At 29.7% G+C, this 19,905-nt stretch overlaps 2 protein-coding genes across 8 annotated transcripts; one reads left to right on the top strand and one right to left on the bottom strand.

The window, feature by feature from the left end:
- Window positions 1-3,578: 3,578 nt before the first annotated feature.
- Window positions 3,579-5,860, bottom strand: LOC100746156 (m7GpppX diphosphatase). Its single transcript, XM_003492799.3, has 5 exons — window positions 5,578-5,860; window positions 4,872-5,487; window positions 4,649-4,794; window positions 4,161-4,497; window positions 3,579-3,959 (listed from the first exon to the last, which is right to left on the bottom strand). Exons 2-5 carry the CDS (start codon window positions 5,224-5,226, stop codon window positions 3,778-3,780), a joined length of 1,020 nt encoding a protein of 339 aa, XP_003492847.1. The 5' UTR covers window positions 5,227-5,487; window positions 5,578-5,860; the 3' UTR covers window positions 3,579-3,777.
- LOC100746033 (UTP--glucose-1-phosphate uridylyltransferase) lies at window positions 5,623-19,781 on the top strand. Of its 7 annotated transcripts, none has more exons than XM_012390739.3 (11): window positions 5,708-5,844; window positions 17,103-17,361; window positions 17,437-17,645; window positions 17,793-17,975; window positions 18,082-18,287; window positions 18,374-18,449; window positions 18,544-18,690; window positions 18,765-18,903; window positions 18,968-19,105; window positions 19,189-19,355; window positions 19,440-19,777. In XM_012390739.3, exons 2-11 carry the CDS (start codon window positions 17,298-17,300, stop codon window positions 19,650-19,652), a joined length of 1,542 nt encoding a protein of 513 aa, XP_012246162.1. In that variant the 5' UTR covers window positions 5,708-5,844; window positions 17,103-17,297; the 3' UTR covers window positions 19,653-19,777. The 7 variants fall into 7 exon arrangements, with proteins under 7 accessions (XP_003492846.1, XP_012246162.1, XP_033179126.1 ...); XM_033323235.1 differs by having other exon boundaries at window positions 5,718-5,844; window positions 17,085-17,361; XM_012390741.3 differs by lacking the exon at window positions 5,708-5,844 and adding an exon at window positions 10,357-10,604 and having other exon boundaries at window positions 19,440-19,781.
- The last annotated feature ends 124 nt before the right edge of the window (window positions 19,782-19,905 follow it).

Here is a 19,905-nt window from a genome sequence, read left to right as displayed (position 1 = left end):
GCATTGAAATAACTTCTCTATGACAATAACGATATATTGCTTTTGTTATGTATTTAAATGTTTTCGAATGAAGTATAAAAATTTGTTACAAAAAGTATTTTTTAATTTAAAAAGGAAAGTTTGATTTAGAATTCAAGTTAATTTTATGATAGAATATTGTATTGTGATTAATAATTGTGTTTTGCAACATAATATTTCTTTTTTATGTTTTTACATATTGTTATACTTTTGTAATTTTGTAATGAAATTATAGATATGATGAATAATTGACTAACTATGAAACAGTGAAGAAATTTAAAAAGGAAAATAATGTTACTGTATTTTAACAATCATATCTTGAAATTCTGATGTTGCTGTATGTATATTTTTCATACTACAGCTAAATAATAAAATATGAACATAATTTAAAACATGTACATATTTTTACAATCAAATTTTACAAAAATTGGATTGTTTGTTTCTATTTGAACGCTTTAAAGTGCGTTAAAATGTATATACATAATTATATTTATTACACGATTCGTGGATAAAATTTTTCTCCTAAAAATAGAACGCAAAGTACTTGATTCGTTATGTTTATGAAATTTTATAAATAAACAATTATAAAAACGAGATGTTAGGTGTACAGTATATAATGATCTTTTGGAAGTGTATAATATTGCACAGTCATGTAATGTACTTGTATATGCATGTGATGTATTAACGTCATCCCTATGATATTATGTGATTTTTATTGTAATAAATCAATTAATGAGTTTATTAAGATGAAATAATACTGCATTAGGATGATAATCATTTTAACGGTTTTTTTCCTTTTTTTAATTTATTTATTATCGTCACACGTATTGACAAGAAAGAAACAAGACTAGAAGAAATTTAATTACTTTAGGCAGTTTGCTATATTAAGACTTTTCATTCGTATTTTGTGGAACAAATAAAGTATTTTTTTTACTTCGTAGATGAGAAACGTGTAAAGTTTGACGGTGATATAAAGAAAGAGGAGATTGAAAAAATGTATTTTATCAAAAGTAACGTGCATCGTGATTGTGTGAGTTAATAAGAAATTATTAGATCTTTCTGAAAATGACCTTGTGTATGTGAAAATATGTTTTCAAGAACATGCACCGTTATGTTTTATAGCTGTACTATCATCGCGAACTATATGTTTAATACGATTCCTTAAAGCGTATTAATACATAATTGAAGGAACGTGAAACGTTTTAGATAGAAAGAATATACTTACATATATTCAGATATAGTGACAAATTTTTCTTTCGTTTTAAACAATTTCATAAGAATACAACGCGTAGCTTTCGCATCTCATTATTTGAAGACTACAGGGGAAGAACATGATAAGACATTTCCTATTTGTTTTACAGGAAATCAGTTTTAAAATTCAGTACATTGAGGATCGAATTATGTCATCAAAAAATACGATACTTTTAACAATGTTTAATAAATAAAACAATTTTCCAAGTCCCATTTTTAAAATTATATTCATGAAAATATGAATTTACATAAATATGTGCAGTCTATTTATCACGATTTTCTCCTGTGATCTTCGTTTATAATTGTACATTCGCTTCTCTTTCTCTCTTTTACTTTAGCGTTTAGATAATTTTCAAAATCCTGTTAAGGTATGTACCTTAAGAAAGAAAGAAAAATGAAAAAAATGATTTTGATCTCGTAATGTGATGACAATGCACGCAAATGCCCTTCTCTTCTCCATGCGGTCATATTTTAAAGAAAGAAAGGAAAACGCCTGATCTTTTAACGTTCTTCGTCATCCCATTCTCGACTATTTGAATCATTTCAGTTCGAATAGAATGGCCGGCATTACACTGAAATTGGTCTAGTCTGTATGAATGTGCGTAGTTCATTAAGGACAAGCTGAGTGGAACATTTTTACGATTTATTTAAGCGAACTTTGCGAAACAAAAATATACTTTATTAAACTCCCTGTCTCTCGCATAAAAGATATTTAAAAAAAGAAAGGAAACGTCTTGCTTGAAAGATGAGAATCTTTCGAGGCGGAAATTTCGTTTTTGCGTAACTTCTATATAATAAATCAGAAAATCTTACGTGTAGACATGTAAGTAAGTAAGTACATTATGGTTGTTGGTTTTTTTTTATTCATACATATACTTTTTTGTAATTATATATCTTGATCTCGGAAGTAAATTTTTCTACGTCTTTATGTCAACGGCTCAATTAATATTAATCTGTTCTTTTCTTTTTTTCCTTCGTTTTTAAAAGATGCACGTAATACTTCGATGAAAATACACATCGTTGCTAAGGAATATCGTTGAAAAAAACGGTGACAAGATTATATTTTCTCGATTGAGTTTTTAAATACTTCTATATCATAGTTTTTAGGTGGTTAAAAAGGTATTCATACTCAAAGCATACCTTCTAATGAAGAATATTTATTAAAATTTCATTCGTTTCGTAATTTTTTTGAATTCTTCGTGCATGATGATGAAAGGATTACAAATACATCGATTACGATGTTGATACGACATAATAGGCAAAAAAGATGTTCATTCTTCTCTTAATTGCAGCACAGTGAATTACAATTTGGATATTCGTGCATATTTAAAAACTCAAAATGTCTCATAATATTTTCATACGTAATAAATATGATATTTTAGTATGCATAAACAGTACTTTCTCCCAATCTTGTTACATTTTTTGTAAATAAATTCTACACTCTTTCCTTTATGCTATAAGATTTAAAAGAAAGAAAGAAAAAAAGGAAGAAAAAAGGAAAAAAAATAGGTACTTCTTGGTATTGGTACTTAATGACTTTTCATTGTGTACTATGTACCACCATTTATACGATAGAAATATTTATTAAAATAAATATTGTAAAATGACACGTGTATAATTTATATATTATAATTAATATGATTAAATTGTCACGTGTACATATAAATCATCGTTATTTCATCAATTTTCTACCTCACCTATCGTTTCATATGGAACACATTGCAAGACAAAAAAGGAGATTAATGTGAGTGAAGAAATTGTAATTGAAAACGATTGATTAGTTATTAACGCGGTCAAAAATATCGAGAGAAGTCGAAATTTCCGTAAATGTTATTCTCCTCGATTACGATAGTTGTTTTCTCCGCATTAATAAGAATAAAAACACCTAAAAAGTTACTTAAAATTTTCTATGGTTTATTTAATATATACGTAAGTAAATATATATGTGATGAATATACTTACTTTAAATAATATAATAATCAGTGATATTACATATAAAGATAATATTTTGTTATTTAATTGAGTAAACGTAGTTTGTCAATATTAAAATGAAAAATATATTTGAAAAGCCCTTTTTTAATTGTACTATTTATATACTAATATATATTGCTACAAATAATATTCATTTTCATTACATCATTACAAATACTTCACGAATGTTCTTGTCAATAACCTATTGACTAAATATATTTAAAATATTCTAAATCTTACAGTCTTATTTATACATTATCTTTTTTCAAAGAGACTATGTCAATTCGATAAGAATTCATTGCAGATACAGTCTTTTTTAATTAGAAATTTTCAAGTGAAAAGCGATTAATATGATTCTTATATAAAATGTTTATTAATTACAAAGCATATTAAATGGAATTTATAATAATTTAAAATTATAAAATTATACTTGTAAATGATATTAATTTGATTTGTAAAATGCTGATACATTTTTTCATACACAGTTCATAAAACAATTACAATCACTTTAATACATAATTATTCTTGTCCTATTTTTCAATCTTCTGTAGTTTTAGATTTAGATACTTCATTTATAACTCCTTCTTTTACAAATTTAGTGTACAAAGGATCTCCTTCAGCAACAACATATGACAGTACAGCCTTTGTATAATAATCTGACATTAATTCAATGTTTCTTATAATTGTAGATAGAAGATGTGCTTTCTCCACATATATACCTATGTAAGAAAAACATTTGAAAACTTGTGATACATTTGTTTTTAAAACATAATATAAATTTGTAAAATAATTATACAAGATTGGAAGATTAATTATTTTTCTTATCTATTACATTATCTATTATAAAATAAGCTTATTTCGTAGATGCAGGCACAGCAGCAAGTCATAAAAATAAACCAAAATATTTATTTTAAACTTACCTGGAGCTTCAAACATGAGATATGCAAAATGAACATGGAGATAATAGTAGGATGGTTGATAATGTAAATATATTCTAAGTTGAGAAGCAGGTACATTAAACTTTTCAGCAATTGCAGCAGTTCCAGCTTCTCTTATATTCTTTAGTAGAGGAAGATGAGATGCATTCAAATCTCTAATACATTGAATCTTTTGAAACGGAAGTGCTATACATTTTAATGTATTTGTTTGCCCATCCCATTTCAAATCATTTACTATTATAAACCCAGTCTTCTCATCTTTATCTTCATATACAATTTTATCTTGTTCTGCCTTATGTTCCAAAATATTATACACCCACTAAAAAAATACAAGAATTCAATCTAATAAATAAATCTTATAGCAGTAAAAGCAAATTAAATTATATTTGGCATGAAAATCTATTGAATATTTGTTTGTTTTTTCCTGCATATTATACTTTTTCTGTATACTTATTTTTTTGTACACATACTTCTATAGAAAAACTGCTTGACTCTATATATGGAAGAGTAATTTTTTGATATAGTTCATAAGTTTCATCTATGATATGAAGATCTTTCCTCCGAAATTTTTCGATATGTTTTGCCGTTGCAGGATGTATTATCGTCGCATTTATACCTTAAATCATACAAAAGTTTTCAAGAATCAAGCAAGAAGAAAAAGGAAAATGAGGTTATAAATTCACTATAGTCTACCATTATATTTTTTAAGAGGATAACACTCATAATTCCCATAAATATTATTGTTATAAAGTTTGTGTAAAACTGTGTCTTTGTTAAATAATTCTTTCAAAGCTGCTTCATCATCCGAAAAATTTTGTTTCTCCAATAAAATAACCGCCGAACCTTCATATCCTTTAAAAGCACCCTCTATACATATCTGTTTCCTTGTGCAATTATTTTGCAAAACTTTTTTTATATTAAATGTAGATGAGCAGAATTCTACGTCATGTATACTAGTGACATTTTTGCATTCATTTTCTGTTTCTATTTTAATTTTTTTCGTTGGAGTACATTCATCCGCACTGGTATTAGAAGATATCTCAGCCATTGTTGATGACGTTTTCTTCAAATAGCTCTCAATGTTAATTCATAAATTACATATGATTGATTTAAAAACATTACATAAATAACATTTCCTCCGTTATTTTTCTTTCCATAAAATTACATTACCTTTTCTGGTGTAGTCTATCACTGACTGTTGATTATTAAGTTAAGCAATATTCTTAGGTTATACGCATAACCTATATATAGTAGATTAGTATACATATACAAATGTATAATCTATATAAGAATGAGAATCATCTAATTCCTATCAACACAATGATTGCTATTTTAATGCATGTCTGTATTTATATATATTACAAGAATGAATAATTGATTATGTCGCAGATATACATACATATATATAATTTACATATATGTAGATTTAATTCGCCAATGGCATGTGTATGCACTGTACGTTGTCTGATAGTCTACCGGATCCATAGATTGAGTACAACTGCTACATATATAGGTACATATAAAATCTAAACACGGTGGCCGAGATCCAAAGTGAAGACTTTATCTTTTGGTAACCTTTGCAAGATTACCGAAGACGAGCACTAGGAAACAGCTTCTGCGTGGACTAAGGAGGTTAATAACGATGCTACAAGTAGATGACAGAAAGGTAAAAAAATCTATTCGTTTCCTACCCCCCTCCATTTTTATCCTGAAACATTGATTCACTATAAATATTCGTAGTTTTATACTGTAGAATATTTATTTAAAATTTAATGTTAATTTATAATATACTCATATGTTTTGTTTATCTATTAAATGTTTTCAAATTGTCAAATAACAATCGATGCATTTTTGTGGTAACGTCTTAATTTTGTATATACACAGAAATCTTACCCTTCTTACACGTTGAGGTTATGTGTATTTTTTCTGCGATCATTATGACTTATTATTTATTTCATATGATCAATTATTTTGCTTGTTGTTTATGCGTGATTTTAATCGGATTATATCATTTAAGATATGTCGAACACATGATATCTTTGAATAACTTTCCTTGTCATTATGTTATGGAGGGTAAAATAAAAATAGATATATAAATATGAAACGTCAAGATCGCAAATATAAATGCAAATTATAGACGTTTTGTATAATATATAGGTGTATATTATTTCGAGAACAGAAGGTTATCTGTAGGCCGTAGCTGTCATAAGAGTACTTTAACGAAGTCTAAAAGTCATAGTAAGGAATTAAGGAAACATTGCTTATTATTAATTTCAATGGTATGAGGTTATATAGTATAACAATTATTTATTATTGTTACACTGTGGATTTTTATGCGAATACATATCTTTTAGAATATTAAAATTGCAGTTTACTAATTTGATACTATATATTTAAAGATTTATTTTGATTTTACTTCGTATATTTATTTTACGATAAATATTTCAAAAATCGTATGAAAACAATTATTACATTGAAATATTATGGTCAGGTTTATTCATTCATTCATTCATGTTGCCAAGCAATTTGTAAAATAAAAATTTCGTTTGCTTATTACGTTAATATAAAAATATTTGTTTCATGTCACAAGAGTACATGGCACACTATGATAGGAAGTACGACAATATGCTAAGAAAGTAATATTTTTAGAAAATTTAGAAAATTTCTTTAACATTGGCTATTTTTAATCGCGCGGAGCTTTATCCTTTTTTATGATCGTACTCTTCCAATCTACATGCCTAGAAACTCGTTTATCCGAACAAGTGGGAGGATGGAGTAGTTCGGATAACCGAATAGTTCCTATAATAGACGTTTACACGCATGTATAGCATTCATTATAAGAATAAGTCTTTTATGTATTACGAAATTACACTCAATCGTAGTTCGGGTAATAGAGGCTCACAAATAAACAATTATCGACGTGAGAAGACGATGAAACATTAAGCAATTATATTAAAAAAGTAAACACAAGGAAAAACATAATATGAAATATAAATTCCATAATATAATTATAATAAATCGAAAGTAAATAGTTTATTTCAGAGAATGTTGTATAAAAACAGATTTTGGTTCGTTTCAACTATTATATAGAAAATATTGTAATATTCGATATTAAATGTACGATATTAAAATTGGTTTCATTTAGAAAACACATGTTTTTAATATTGCTCTCAATTATTGGAGTAGTGAGACTACTTGGCAGTTTTCCTACGTATAAAACACCTCATCTCGACTACGGGCAAACATTGGTATATATTCTTCCTTGTAAGACATTTATTACGCAAGATAGTGTGAGATAGTTTGCGATTACGTTTCATTTGACTGCAGAAGACGCGAGGCTTACTTTTATGAGGTTTACTTACGATAAGTATATCGTATATAAAATTTCGCCGGTTATTTTATATGCATATAAATTGTAAGGAAATGCATCAAAACAATTTTATTCGTCTGCAAACAATTTATTTATTATGAAAGTTAGTTATTATTCATCAAATTCTTTTAAATATCGGCTGAGTCGCATCAACTTTGGTTATTAGCAACTTATTAACTTATTATAACAATTATGCGTTAAATTCATTTATTATAAAAATTATTCATACATTATTATTCCTAAAATTTCAATATTATCGTTTTTTTTCGTGTTATCAATTATTACATATGTATATTTTTTCTGAGGCCACAACTTACAATTATTGGAAGATAGGGGCGAGTCAACGACTCGTACTCGTAACACACTACCTTCAGATAATCTTACTGAAGGATTGTTGACTCAATTCGAGTAGTTTATTTCGAAAGAATAACAGATTCGTGTATATTTCCGAGTATACATTTCCGACATTTTTCAATCCTAAACACTGATAACCTTCTGGTTCCCTCACTGTGATTAATTCTTTTTTTGCAAAGTTTCAAACCGACGGAAGATTCATGTGTCAAGATTTATCTCGTTGAATGATAACCTTCAGGGTGGCTACAAGCGGGTGGATTGAACGGCCAACTGGCGAGAAATTTTAGTAAGTCGCTTTGTGTAAATGGAAATTTGGTTGACTAGCTTAATCGACTGTCGATTAAAGGTTGAATGGCAAGTAAAATTGCGTGTGCGAACGCAAATTTTAGTTGTGTAGTTGTTAGTAAAACGTAGTTGTGTTCAATATCGATCACTGAATCCAATTTGATAAATTTTCTGGTCGACTAGAGTTCTTTACCTGGTAGCCTTTGCCAGTCAACCACTTAGTCGACCGTCGATTAAGCTACTCGACTAAATTTGCATTTACACAAAGCGACTTACTAAAATTTCTCACCAGTCGACTAAATTAGTATTCGAGTTTTAATATTTTAACTACTACTAGTTTTAAAGGCGTAAAGTTTATACTAATTAAAAATTTAGTGTGTCGGAAATATAATATATAGTTCGAATAAAAATAACGTGATGCAACAGCAATTGAAAGAATTACTAATTCCTCGTGTATATTATATAATACACGAGTATAAAATATCAAATTGCTCCATTACTTGGCAATTCTCGTGCGTATACTTGTGCAATATTTTACATGCGTACTGTATTTGTCGTATCTATTGCATGAACTTAGATATGTCTACTATCCTATCATAAAGACGATTGAAAAGTAATCCTATTATGTTTCGCAATTGTTCAGATATCATCCAATATTTTTCACGATGAGTAGCCATTTTTTAACAGTCGATTAACAACAATAGCATCGCTTTGGAAATATCACAAAAAAATTCCACATATCTGGATTAAATTGCGTCTATAGAACGAAATAGAATGCAAAAAGTAAAGCAAAGTTCAAATGTATGTCGTCGTTGAGAGCGATCAAATTATTCCATTGCTCATTAAAATCGTGGCGCTTACGTCGTCAACCATTACGTGTATTTTCCTATTTGCTATCATTTGCACTTTCGCAGTACATATATGTAAATCGAGAAAGAACTTTGAATGGTGTTTTATTGGGATAAGGAGCACAGACGCGCGGTCAGATAAGAAATTCTAATCTCGTGATGCTATTACACGACCTCGTCAGCGATCACAAATCACTTGATATCGAGTCGATTATACTACCACAGTTGCAAAGTCACGTTGATTGGACCAATTATGATAAAATTCATGGCCAGAGGACAGCTCGATAACAGTTTCAAAAACTATGTCTTTGGTCGTCGCGCATGTAATGGCTTATTTACGAAGGAAAACTTTGATGTATATATCGGATGTGTTATATAAAACATTTTGGTATTGTATGAGCATTGTAACGAGACACGACTGTTACAATTGTATTGAAGCCAATTTGAAAACGCACAGAGAAGTCGCAAGATATTTTTTACAAACATACAGTAAAAGAGAAAAGTATTCGTACAGTTCGAATATAGAAATAAAGGAAAGACATTCTCTTCAATGCATTTTTAAATATATACAAATATACATAACTATATATTATACACAGACACCTACATATATTGTAAATAAGATAAAAATTAATTATAGGTATATATATAAAAATTAGTCATATTATTTGGTAAGTCATAACGAGACAAGATTCACGTCATGGTAATATAATATTTTGTCGAGACAAAATTCGTATAGTAGTATTAATCAATGCCCATGTTGTAAATAATATTTTATAGGCTTCCCTCTTTAACAGATAACTACTCATAATGAAGTGGGAATAGATAGTACTAACGATAAGTATTTCCTATTGTTTGTCACGATGGAATGTTACCATACATGAATCTTATTTCGTTATACCAAACAGTGTAACTAATGTTTGTTTGTATACGTTTATGTACCACCATAAGCGTCCGTAGGTATATATGTAATATACAGTTTCATAAATTTAGATATATTTAATAATATAGAAAATATTGCTCTCTTTATTTCTACATCTTCGCCATATTATTGTTATATATCATTAATACTTTTCCTTCCTATTGTTCAGTGTACTAAAACAGTTTAGTCTCACGGTTTAACCTTAAAACGCTAAGCGTTAAATTAATGGTTGTCATTGATTAATTCTATAATTTACAACCTGGCTATATCTCGGCTGTATCGTTTAATAAATGCTTACAACCTGGCTATAAGGCGATTCACTTGTTAAAAATGAAGTTCGAAGCCATAGGAAACGTGCTTCCTATCGAGATACGACGATTTATACCGCGATGACAACACGTCGACGCTCCTCCAAGATACATTGACTCGGGCGCTCGTGTCGCGTTCAGTCAGGTTTCGTTCGTTCGAGGATCGGAAAGCTCAGTCCGCATGCGTCACACGTCGCCCCGACGAGAATTTAAACAATTGTTCGCACGTTTTTCTGCACGAGTGGAAAATTGACGCGCGCGCAAACGTTCACGCTCTTCTCATTGAGCTTTACGAGAGATATACAGATATATTATATGTGAATGGTATACTTGTTGAATGTAAGTGATCGTGTACCCGGAGGAAAGAAACAGAGGGTGTTGTTTTCCATGGTTTTGCTAGGATTTTCGGATTTCTCTTGAAAATCAGTGATAACGATTTACCAGTTCATCTCTCGTTACAAAGCGCGACTATACCATACACAAATGCGACAAAGTTAATCATAATACCGAATGCAAGAACGTCGTCAGAGTATTTACGCGAGTTTTGCACAAAACGTACGAATAAATTCGTACGTCCTTTTCTTCGTACCTGTTGGAAATTTCGGTTTCATGGTTTTGAAATAGTCGTTATGACTTTTGCGAGTCAATGCTGACTATGTTAACAGAACTTGTATTCTGTCGGAAACCTGTATGTAACACGATCTTTATTTTTATCTCGGGGATTACATTTTTCTAACTAGCACGTTTGTTCAAATATTACATAGATATGAAGTAGATAATAAAGTCGTTTATTATATCTCTCTATTTTATGTAAAAGGGTTATTAACTGTTTATTAATTTGTATAAATAGCTAATTTATTTATATTTTGAAAAATAATTCTCGTTAAAGACTTACAAAAATTCCTTTTACTAGCCTATATTTAAGTAGTATGAAATTTACTGTCTTCTTATAACCGTTTCCTGAATTATCATGACTTTATATAACTGAAAACAACCTTTTTGGATGATTTTAGATATTTGTCTAGCATCTCCTTTCTAAGCCTTTTATCTGATAATTAAATTTATAACAATATCCATATTATAACAATCAAACTTAAAGAAAAAGAAAAATAAAGATATCATAGATAGTTTTATAGAAATATCGCTACGCCTAGAAAATATCCAATTTGGTAATTCCTATTTAATCAGTTGAATACACAGTGATGTTCATTTAGTAATTTTCTCAAAACTTACTTTCGACACTGACATCATTCTTGTATTCAACATATACAATTCGTTCCACTTATCTACTACATTGCATCACACAAACAAATCGTTATGTCTACTACGTTCAATGAAATATAAGTCGCGTTTTACGGCCGCCCGATCTTTTATGTATTTTGTATTTATTTTTTGTATTTACGTTTTGTACATAATACAAGTTGGTAAATTTAAATACATATGAACTTTCCATTCATTCACATGTAACTTCTACAATTCTCTATTGTCTGTCTAAAGAGCAGCTTTTTGTATTGCCTCTAGAAAAGCACATTGTCACATTCAGTAGATAACAATAATTAAACGAATCAATCATCGAAAATGTCGATTCAAGCCGCGATTAGATTGAGTGCAATCGTTGTTTATAAATGCTTTGTCACATGCACACTGTTATCTAAGATCTAGCAATTGCATGTTAACACAATACGATTAAAATATGTTCGCTGTTACATCATGAGTGTTGGCATCTCGAGTTTGCTTTAAAGCAGTGTTATTAAAAGGGATCAACAGGAACGCACTTGTCATGGGTATTACGTTAGCGATAATTCCTAATGCATGTCATGATCCCCCTTTTTGCGCCCTATCATTTTTCCGTATAATTTCAGAATGTTCTACACGAATGGAAATTAATATTACTTACTACTTTTTTTATGTCTCATAATCTATGAGTACGCGATGAACAGACTGCAGATAGTTATGCAATTTTCTATTTTTATGAACATTATTAACGGAATGAAATCTAAATAGAAATTTCTTTCATATACTATATACAATAAATAGGTGCTTTACTTTGGATATCACAATATTATATGCAGTATGTATTCTTATATGTTTAAAAAAAATACATAAAAGATCCGGAGATTATTAATTACAGATTTATGATTTATTAATATTTTCATTCATTTCATTAACGAATTCATTACATTATATATGTATAATGTGTGTATTATATGTATGTATTATATATGTATATATATATATGAACTTTTGAAGATTTCTGAAACTATAAGCACAAATTATATAATATTTTTTAAATTGTAAGTAATTGCAAAGGAAATAGGAATATAAAAAGTAAGATAATGCAGTTAAAATGATCAGAGTGAATTAATTAAATAAAATGCAATTTTTCATGCAATAAATGAGATAACATCCTTTCATAAATAACGTTTTGTTTAAAGTTTTCTTTTCAAAGAAATTGTAGAAGATAATGTATCGTTTCAGCGATGTCACGATCATCCCTTTAAATACTTGAATAGTCCTTTGTTGCGAAGAGGGAATAATCAGCCGTTTTCATGTTTCTTATCTATCCGAGAAGTAAAAATTACGAAGGAGGAATGAATGCAAAGACCAATTCATCTATTCGCTACGATCGAACAATATTCGTTATCGTTCGTTAAACGAACTTTTCGTTTCTTCCTCGTAATACGATATTATCTCGTAAGTTGGTAAATTTGAACAGAGAAAGCTAAAAAAATATTAAAATTATTAATTTAATTGCGTAACGATTCGATACGAAGAAACATCTCGTTTCCATAAAAAGTGAAGTCAATTTGCAGTTTTTAAGCGACATTATGTACTTTTCTTTTCACGTGTCTCTTTGGATTGATTATTCGTATAATTCAAGAGCGTGAAAAGGAATATATACGTTGCTATTTAAAAATCGTAAATTTCGGTTTCTATGGAAAAACCTACTTTCAGAAGCTCCTTTTACACTAATAGATCAGAAAAACTATTTCAAGAATTTTTTATTTACTCTTGGAATCTAAAAAATACTTGTTAAAAATTGCTACGACGTAAACGCTTACTATAAGATGTCATGAAGAATTTTTCTCTCGCTTTTGTACCGATTATTTAAATATTGATTATATAGATATGTATTTCGCAACTTAGCTTGAATATTACGTTTAAAAATACAAGAAGTCGGAAATTTGTAAAAATTGTCTACTATCACATTTGTTACTGATAATCATCATTGTTTATTGGTATAATTTATCACGGGTGTCTAATGTTGAGGATAGAGTGACAGAAGATAGTAATAAATAACAAAATTGATTTCTCACAATTTAATGTTCTAACGTAATTTTTATATTTGCCTACAATTACTTTCAAGTTTCAGTTATTACATTATACTTGACATATTTGATTAGAGTACAACCATTTACATACTTTCAGGGTTCAGCATGAATAATCCAAATACCATGTAATTCATCCAGATTATATTCCATTCCTTGAATTTTAATGTCAGTCAAAATTTATTAGACCGAATGTTCGAATTAAAAAAGAATAATATTTTACACGATATAAAAAGCTGATAAGCGCATTGAACTTTTAACACTTTAATCTTTCCTTTATATATTTTTTTTTTTTTTGTTTGACGATTACCGATGAATCGACGAATATTTATCTAGTAAATTTTATCGGACGACTCTTAAGGTTCTTTAAAAAATGAATGTGACTAATACCTTTATCTTACTTTTGTTCATTTTACTCACAGAAAATATCTAATTCTAATATTATTTATTACCTAGTTTAACCAGTCCGATAAGTATTCTATTTTAATTGCTAAAACGATGTATTTTTCTACAATTATACAGTGACAATTAAGAACAAAATATAATATTTATGTTCAAAAGGTATGTTTATCTCGAGTTAGATAGAAAACAAAAATTATGTATTTACGTGAAACAAGAACTCGTTAAATTCAACTGAAACCTCGTCTTGGGATCTGACGATAATCTTTTTGAGGTTAGTCTTTCCTTAGAACAAAGACGATATTCACGTGGTTTAAGGTGACAGCTTCGAGTGATTTTCGCATGTCGATAATGATTTTGATAAAAGCAGCTTAATATAATATCAATGTGCACTGTACGCAGCTACGTGTCTTTCGCATTGGTTTTATCAAGATATTAGTATTTATAAAAATTCATTTATTCATTTGTGAATGTATTACTTCGTGTGGAAAATTACTTACGATAATTTTATTTATAGCTTTGTCCTTGCAATTAATAATTACACACTGCGACAAAGCTACAAGACATGCACGAAAATTGAGAAAAATTATATTTAACTCAGGAATTCTCACTCAGCAATCTTCTTCTTTCATTCGTAATGCTATTGTTTACTTTACAATATAAAAGCATATCTACTGTTCAGTTCTACGAAACACCGAAGGCTGTCATTCCCAGAATTTGGATAATCAACATAAACATATTTTCTTTGCGACAAAACTACAAGGCGGAAAGTAATGAGTTATTCGTGTAATTTTCACCGTAGTAATTAGTTTTGTGTTATTGGATGTGTTATACAGGGTGGTTGGTAACTGGTGGTACAAGCGGAAAAAAGAAGTCGAAAATATAGAATAAAAATTTTTTTTTAATTTTTCCATCGACACGACGATCTACAGTGAGATCCGTTATAACGAGACGCGATAAAGTGCACGCGTACCGAGCGAAAATTCAAAGTCGATTTTCTCGAAAACGAAGCCTCGAACGAAAAATTTTTATTCTATATTTTCGACTTCTTTTTTCGCCTAGAATCACCCCCTTGAACCACCAGTTACCAACCACCCTGTATATGAAAAATGCTAGTCCTTACGTTAAATATACAGTAAGATGTCTCGTGGAAGCAAATTAATGAGTAGCTTGTAAAAGGAAAAGTTTTCATTGACAAAAGTACCGCGCATATTAAAATAGCCGCCTTACTTTACGTAACTATCTAAAGGATTCGAAAAGGTACTCGAAAAAGCATGCCTGTGGACGCCCGAAAGCTACAATTACTCGAGAAAGACGTGCCGTTTCAACCAGTTAGCCGTTTTTGCCAAATATGAAGAAATAGCAATATTTTGTGTTATGATGGACTCTGTCGGTAATAAATTAAGAAATAAAACAGTCATTTCATTACAACTTAATTCTATATTATAAGAACCATATATACTCCGTGTTTCACGAGTATACTCGTCATCGCTTATTTTTCGCGACACATTTTGGCTACACACTTCTCAAAGACGTCGCAACAACTGACTCGTTAAGGGTAACATTGAATTTAGCTTTCATAACATGACAAATTGCAACAGAAGACGTAGCCAATACAAGTATAAGGAATGTACAATGAATAATTAGGGGGGTTATGGGAAAAGTTACTTTCTATTAAGGGGGGGCTAAGGTTAATTCGTACAAAATAAGGCATGTTTTTGTGAATTATTCGTGACGACACAGTTGAAATCTCTTTATTAAAACCAATAGTACATTAAAGTATGACATTCGAAGAATATTGCATAAAATTTGAAATACGATTAAAATTGAAAAATACGGCAATGGCAGCGATTATTCGGGCGTGTCTCGGAAAAAAGGTAGAATTAGCCCCCCCTTAAAGGAGTAAGCCAGTTGAACCGGCTAAAACTTCCGAAGACAGCGCTGGAAAAAACACGATTTGATTTCGCGGAGAGAAAAGTGAAACAAAACATGGAGGGAGGTAATATTTTCAGACGAACGCTTTAATTTAGAATGGTTCTAATGGCTTTCATTATTGTTTATGACTTCAGAAAGGAGATACTCATTAAACAGAAAAGATAAATGGGTGGAGAGGGTGTTACGGTGTAGGCAACTATAGATCACGCTGGTAAAAGCAATATCAAGTTTGTTTCCGATAAAATGAAGAGTAAACTCTATATGTTTAAACAATCCAAATACTGTTAATTAAATATGCTTATGAAATGGCTACACAAAATTTTATTTTTTTCAATACGATAATTTATGCAAAGTCTGGAAACAAAAAATATCGAAGTATTATTATGGTTCCACAAATTCCGAGATCTGAACATTGTTAAAAACTGCTAATTCTTTGCGCGACAAGTTTATGCACACGACAGACAATTCAATACTATAAAAGAGTTAAACAACCGTATTTTAAATGAGTAGAAATTACTGGATCAAAATGTTATACACAAATTTCATGAATTATTACTGAAGAGAATAATCGAAATGATAGGAAACAAAAGTGGTAGTACACATTACATATTAATGGATAAATAGAAATTATTTTTCATGAATTATTGCTATTTATTTTCTAAAAAAATATCTTGTCTCGTAGTTTTGTCGCATTGTCTTTAATTGAAAAATCTGCAACTGTAAATAATCTCTATTTAAACAGAAATTGTTACAAATATTTTTATCAGGATACATATATCCGTTTACTGGAATTACTCGATTCTACTTTAACAATTCTACAGGATTATGTTTTTATATAGTAACATTCGCCAAAATCATAGCTGTCTTGTAGTTTTGTAGTATCATAGTAGTCTTGTAGTACCAGTTCAATCACGATAGTCGTGTCTCATTACAATGCTAATGAAATTTAAAAGTGTTTCGTATAAGATTCATAATACATTCGCAGAAGGTTTCTATAAGTGTTCAAATCACCTTCATACCACTGTATATATCTAAAACTTGATTCATTTATCAAATATCAATTCATTTTCCCGAAAAGAAACAACGATCGAGAAACAAAATAATCATTGACGGTGTCACCAAGAATGCGTAAACAGAAATATATTCAAACCATTAGGATCTTCGTTTGATTAAGGATCGTTTAAAGGGAACCAGGAAAATAGTATCTTCTTTCTCCATAAGGCTGCCTAACGAGTTGCTCCTTCTTAACAAGTTCTTTCGGTAACAATCTCGAATAAATCTAAACAAAAGTAACATTCTAAAAAGAAAGGGACAATAAATAAAAAAAAAAGAAAACGGGAAAGAAAATATAAGGAACCGTCCATACGTCATGCACGATCTTACGAAATTGGATGGTGGCGACGACAGGCCCAACGAATTTTTCAGGAGACAAGGTATTTATCGCTCTGTTTTTCAAATATCCTGGTGAATAAATCCGCAGGCACGCGGTCATCAACGCAGTCCCTCAGATACACAGGCATTCCGCGAAAGAACTAAGAGGGATGCCCTGAACGAACTCCAACATGAACTAGAGAAACTCGAGGAAAGCGCAACAGGGGAGGTCAAGGAGGAGGTCCATCGACAGTTCGACGGCTTCACTCACCTCTTCAAACGGTTCCTCCAGGAGGAAGGACCTTCGCTAGAATGGGATCGTATACAGAAGCTGCCCGACGATGCGGTAAATAATAGTTTTTAACTTAAAATTGCAAACGTAATTGAATATAGCGAATTGCCTTGTCATTTTGTAACATTTTTCCTGGAAAAAGATATTGAAAAGCCAAGATAAGTTTAATTATAATTAGAAAAAATTTAATTATATTGTTAGATAAGAGATTACAATTCCTTGCCAACTCCGGAAGGAGAAGAAATGAAGGCACTTTTAAGCAAGTTGATCGTTATAAAATTGAATGGTGGCTTGGGAACTAGTATGGGATGCCATGGTCCTAAATCTGTAATAGCAGTACGTAATGGGCTTACGTTCCTAGATTTGACTGTACAACAAATTGAGGTAACTATAGTATTATGAAATATATATGATTTAAAGTTATATCGAAATGTTTAGAGAAAAGGAAATTTATCTTATTATTTATTACCTTTTTCTTTCTTTTTTGCAGTATTTGAACAGAACTTACAATGCAAATGTCCCGCTTATTTTGATGAATTCCTTCAATACGGATGATGATACACAACGAATTATTAGAAAATATAAAGGAATAGATGTTGATATTCATACGTTTAATCAAAGTTGTTATCCTCGTATAAATAGAGATTCCTTACTTCCGACTGCAAAGCACTGTGATGTTAATGATGACATTGAAGCGTAAGATTAATATCAAACAACTTTTTGACACTTATTTATTATATACACATATTTATTCATATATGGATACTTATACTCATTAATAGGTGGTATCCTCCTGGTCATGGAGACTTCTATGAAAGTTTCAGAAATTCAGGTTTATTAAAAAAATTTATAAAAGAGGTACATATGTATACATTATGATTTTTTAAATTAAGAATTATGTGACGCGCGTACAGTATTACTTATATTTAACAAATATTTTCTCTCAATACAGGGGCGTGAATATTGTTTCATTTCAAATATTGATAATCTAGGTGCTACCGTAGATTTCAAAATTTTGAAATTACTGTTAGACAAACGTGAAGCTTCGCCTCTTGAATTCGTTATGGAAGTTACTGATAAAACTCGAGCTGATGTTAAGGTAATATAATCTTTTCTTATAAATTGAAATCTTAAAATTGTTTAAAACAAGCATATTTTTATATATCTGTACAGGGTGGCACGCTAATCAAATATGAGGATAAGCTACGCCTACTTGAAATTGCTCAGGTTCCAAAGGACCACGTAGATGATTTCAAATCTATAAAAACATTCAAGTTTTTCAATACAAATAATTTATGGATAAAACTCAGTGGTACTTATTTCTCTCTTCCAATTATACAATTCATAAATGTAATATTTATTTCTTATCTTGTTAGCTATTGAAAGGGTACTTGAGAAGAATTCCTTGAATATGGAGATTATTGTAAATAATAAGACCTTCTCGAATGGTTTAAATATTATTCAATTAGAAACAGCTGTTGGAGCTGCTATGAAATCATTTGAAGGGAGTATTGGTAAGAGGAAATCAAGATTATATGTTCTGCGTGTTCTTTTAAATTTTCTTGTTGGATGTACATGTATATAAATCTGTAAATAGGTATAAATGTTCCACGCAGTAGATTCTTACCAGTGAAGAAGACTTCAGATTTAATGCTTGTTATGAGCAATTTGTATATTCTTCGCAATGGTTCATTAGTAATGAGTCCTCAACGAATGTTTCCTACAACACCTCTTATAAAATTGGGCGATAATCATTTTTCAAAGGTTACTGTTTCATTTCTATAATTATACATCACAGATATTTGACAGCTGGAATATTTTGTAATTAATGTAAAATTTTCCGCATAGGTTAAAGAATTCCTTACTAGATTTCCAGCTATACCAGATTTGTTGGAATTAGACCACCTTACAGTATCAGGTGATGTTACTTTTGGAAAAGGTGTAACTCTAAAAGGAACTGTTATAATTATTGCAAACCATGGAGAACGCATCGATCTTCCAGCAGGCACGATTTTAGAAAATAAGATAGTTTCTGGAAATTTACGTATTTTGAATCACTAAATAATATATAAAAAGAAAGTTTATCTGTTGCATAATATAAAAATCAAGAAAAAATATATATAGTGTACTTTTATTTAATATTACAGATGACATATGTAAAAAATTTATAAAAATAAATAGATATTATTTCAAAACTAGCAATTAAGAATATAGAGTAAAATTTAAAAATTGGTACATCTATATTTAATAAATTTTGAATTTTATTTTCTTTAAAACTAAGGGTTCTATGAACAATTGTTATTCTACATTTCCA

This window comes from Bombus impatiens, unplaced genomic scaffold (assembly GCF_000188095.3).
Source record: "Bombus impatiens unplaced genomic scaffold, BIMP_2.2 scf_0852, whole genome shotgun sequence".
In the NCBI taxonomy this organism is placed as follows: Eukaryota; Metazoa; Arthropoda; class Insecta; order Hymenoptera; family Apidae; genus Bombus; species Bombus impatiens.
This window is presented reverse-complemented; position numbering and strand designations above follow the sequence as displayed.

Bases quoted from the DNA above. Each gene is read 5' to 3' on its own strand.
- LOC100746033 (XM_012390741.3), top strand. From the start codon at position 17,298: ATGCACGATCTTACGAAATTGGATGGTGGCGACGACAGGCCCAACGAA. The intron at 18,691-18,764 runs GTAATATAATCT...ATATCTGTACAG, and splicing joins AAACTCGAGCTGATGTTAAG to GGTGGCACGCTAATCAAATA. The intron at 19,356-19,439 runs GTTACTGTTTCA...TTTTCCGCATAG, and splicing joins GCGATAATCATTTTTCAAAG to GTTAAAGAATTCCTTACTAG.
- LOC100746156 (XM_003492799.3), bottom strand. From the start codon at position 5,226: ATGGCTGAGATATCTTCTAATACCAGTGCGGATGAATGTACTCCAACG. The intron at 4,498-4,648 runs GTATGTGTACAA...GTATTTTTTTAG, and splicing joins CAAGCAGTTTTTCTATAGAA to TGGGTGTATAATATTTTGGA. The intron at 3,960-4,160 runs GTAAGTTTAAAA...TTTCTTACATAG, and splicing joins TCTCATGTTTGAAGCTCCAG to GTATATATGTGGAGAAAGCA.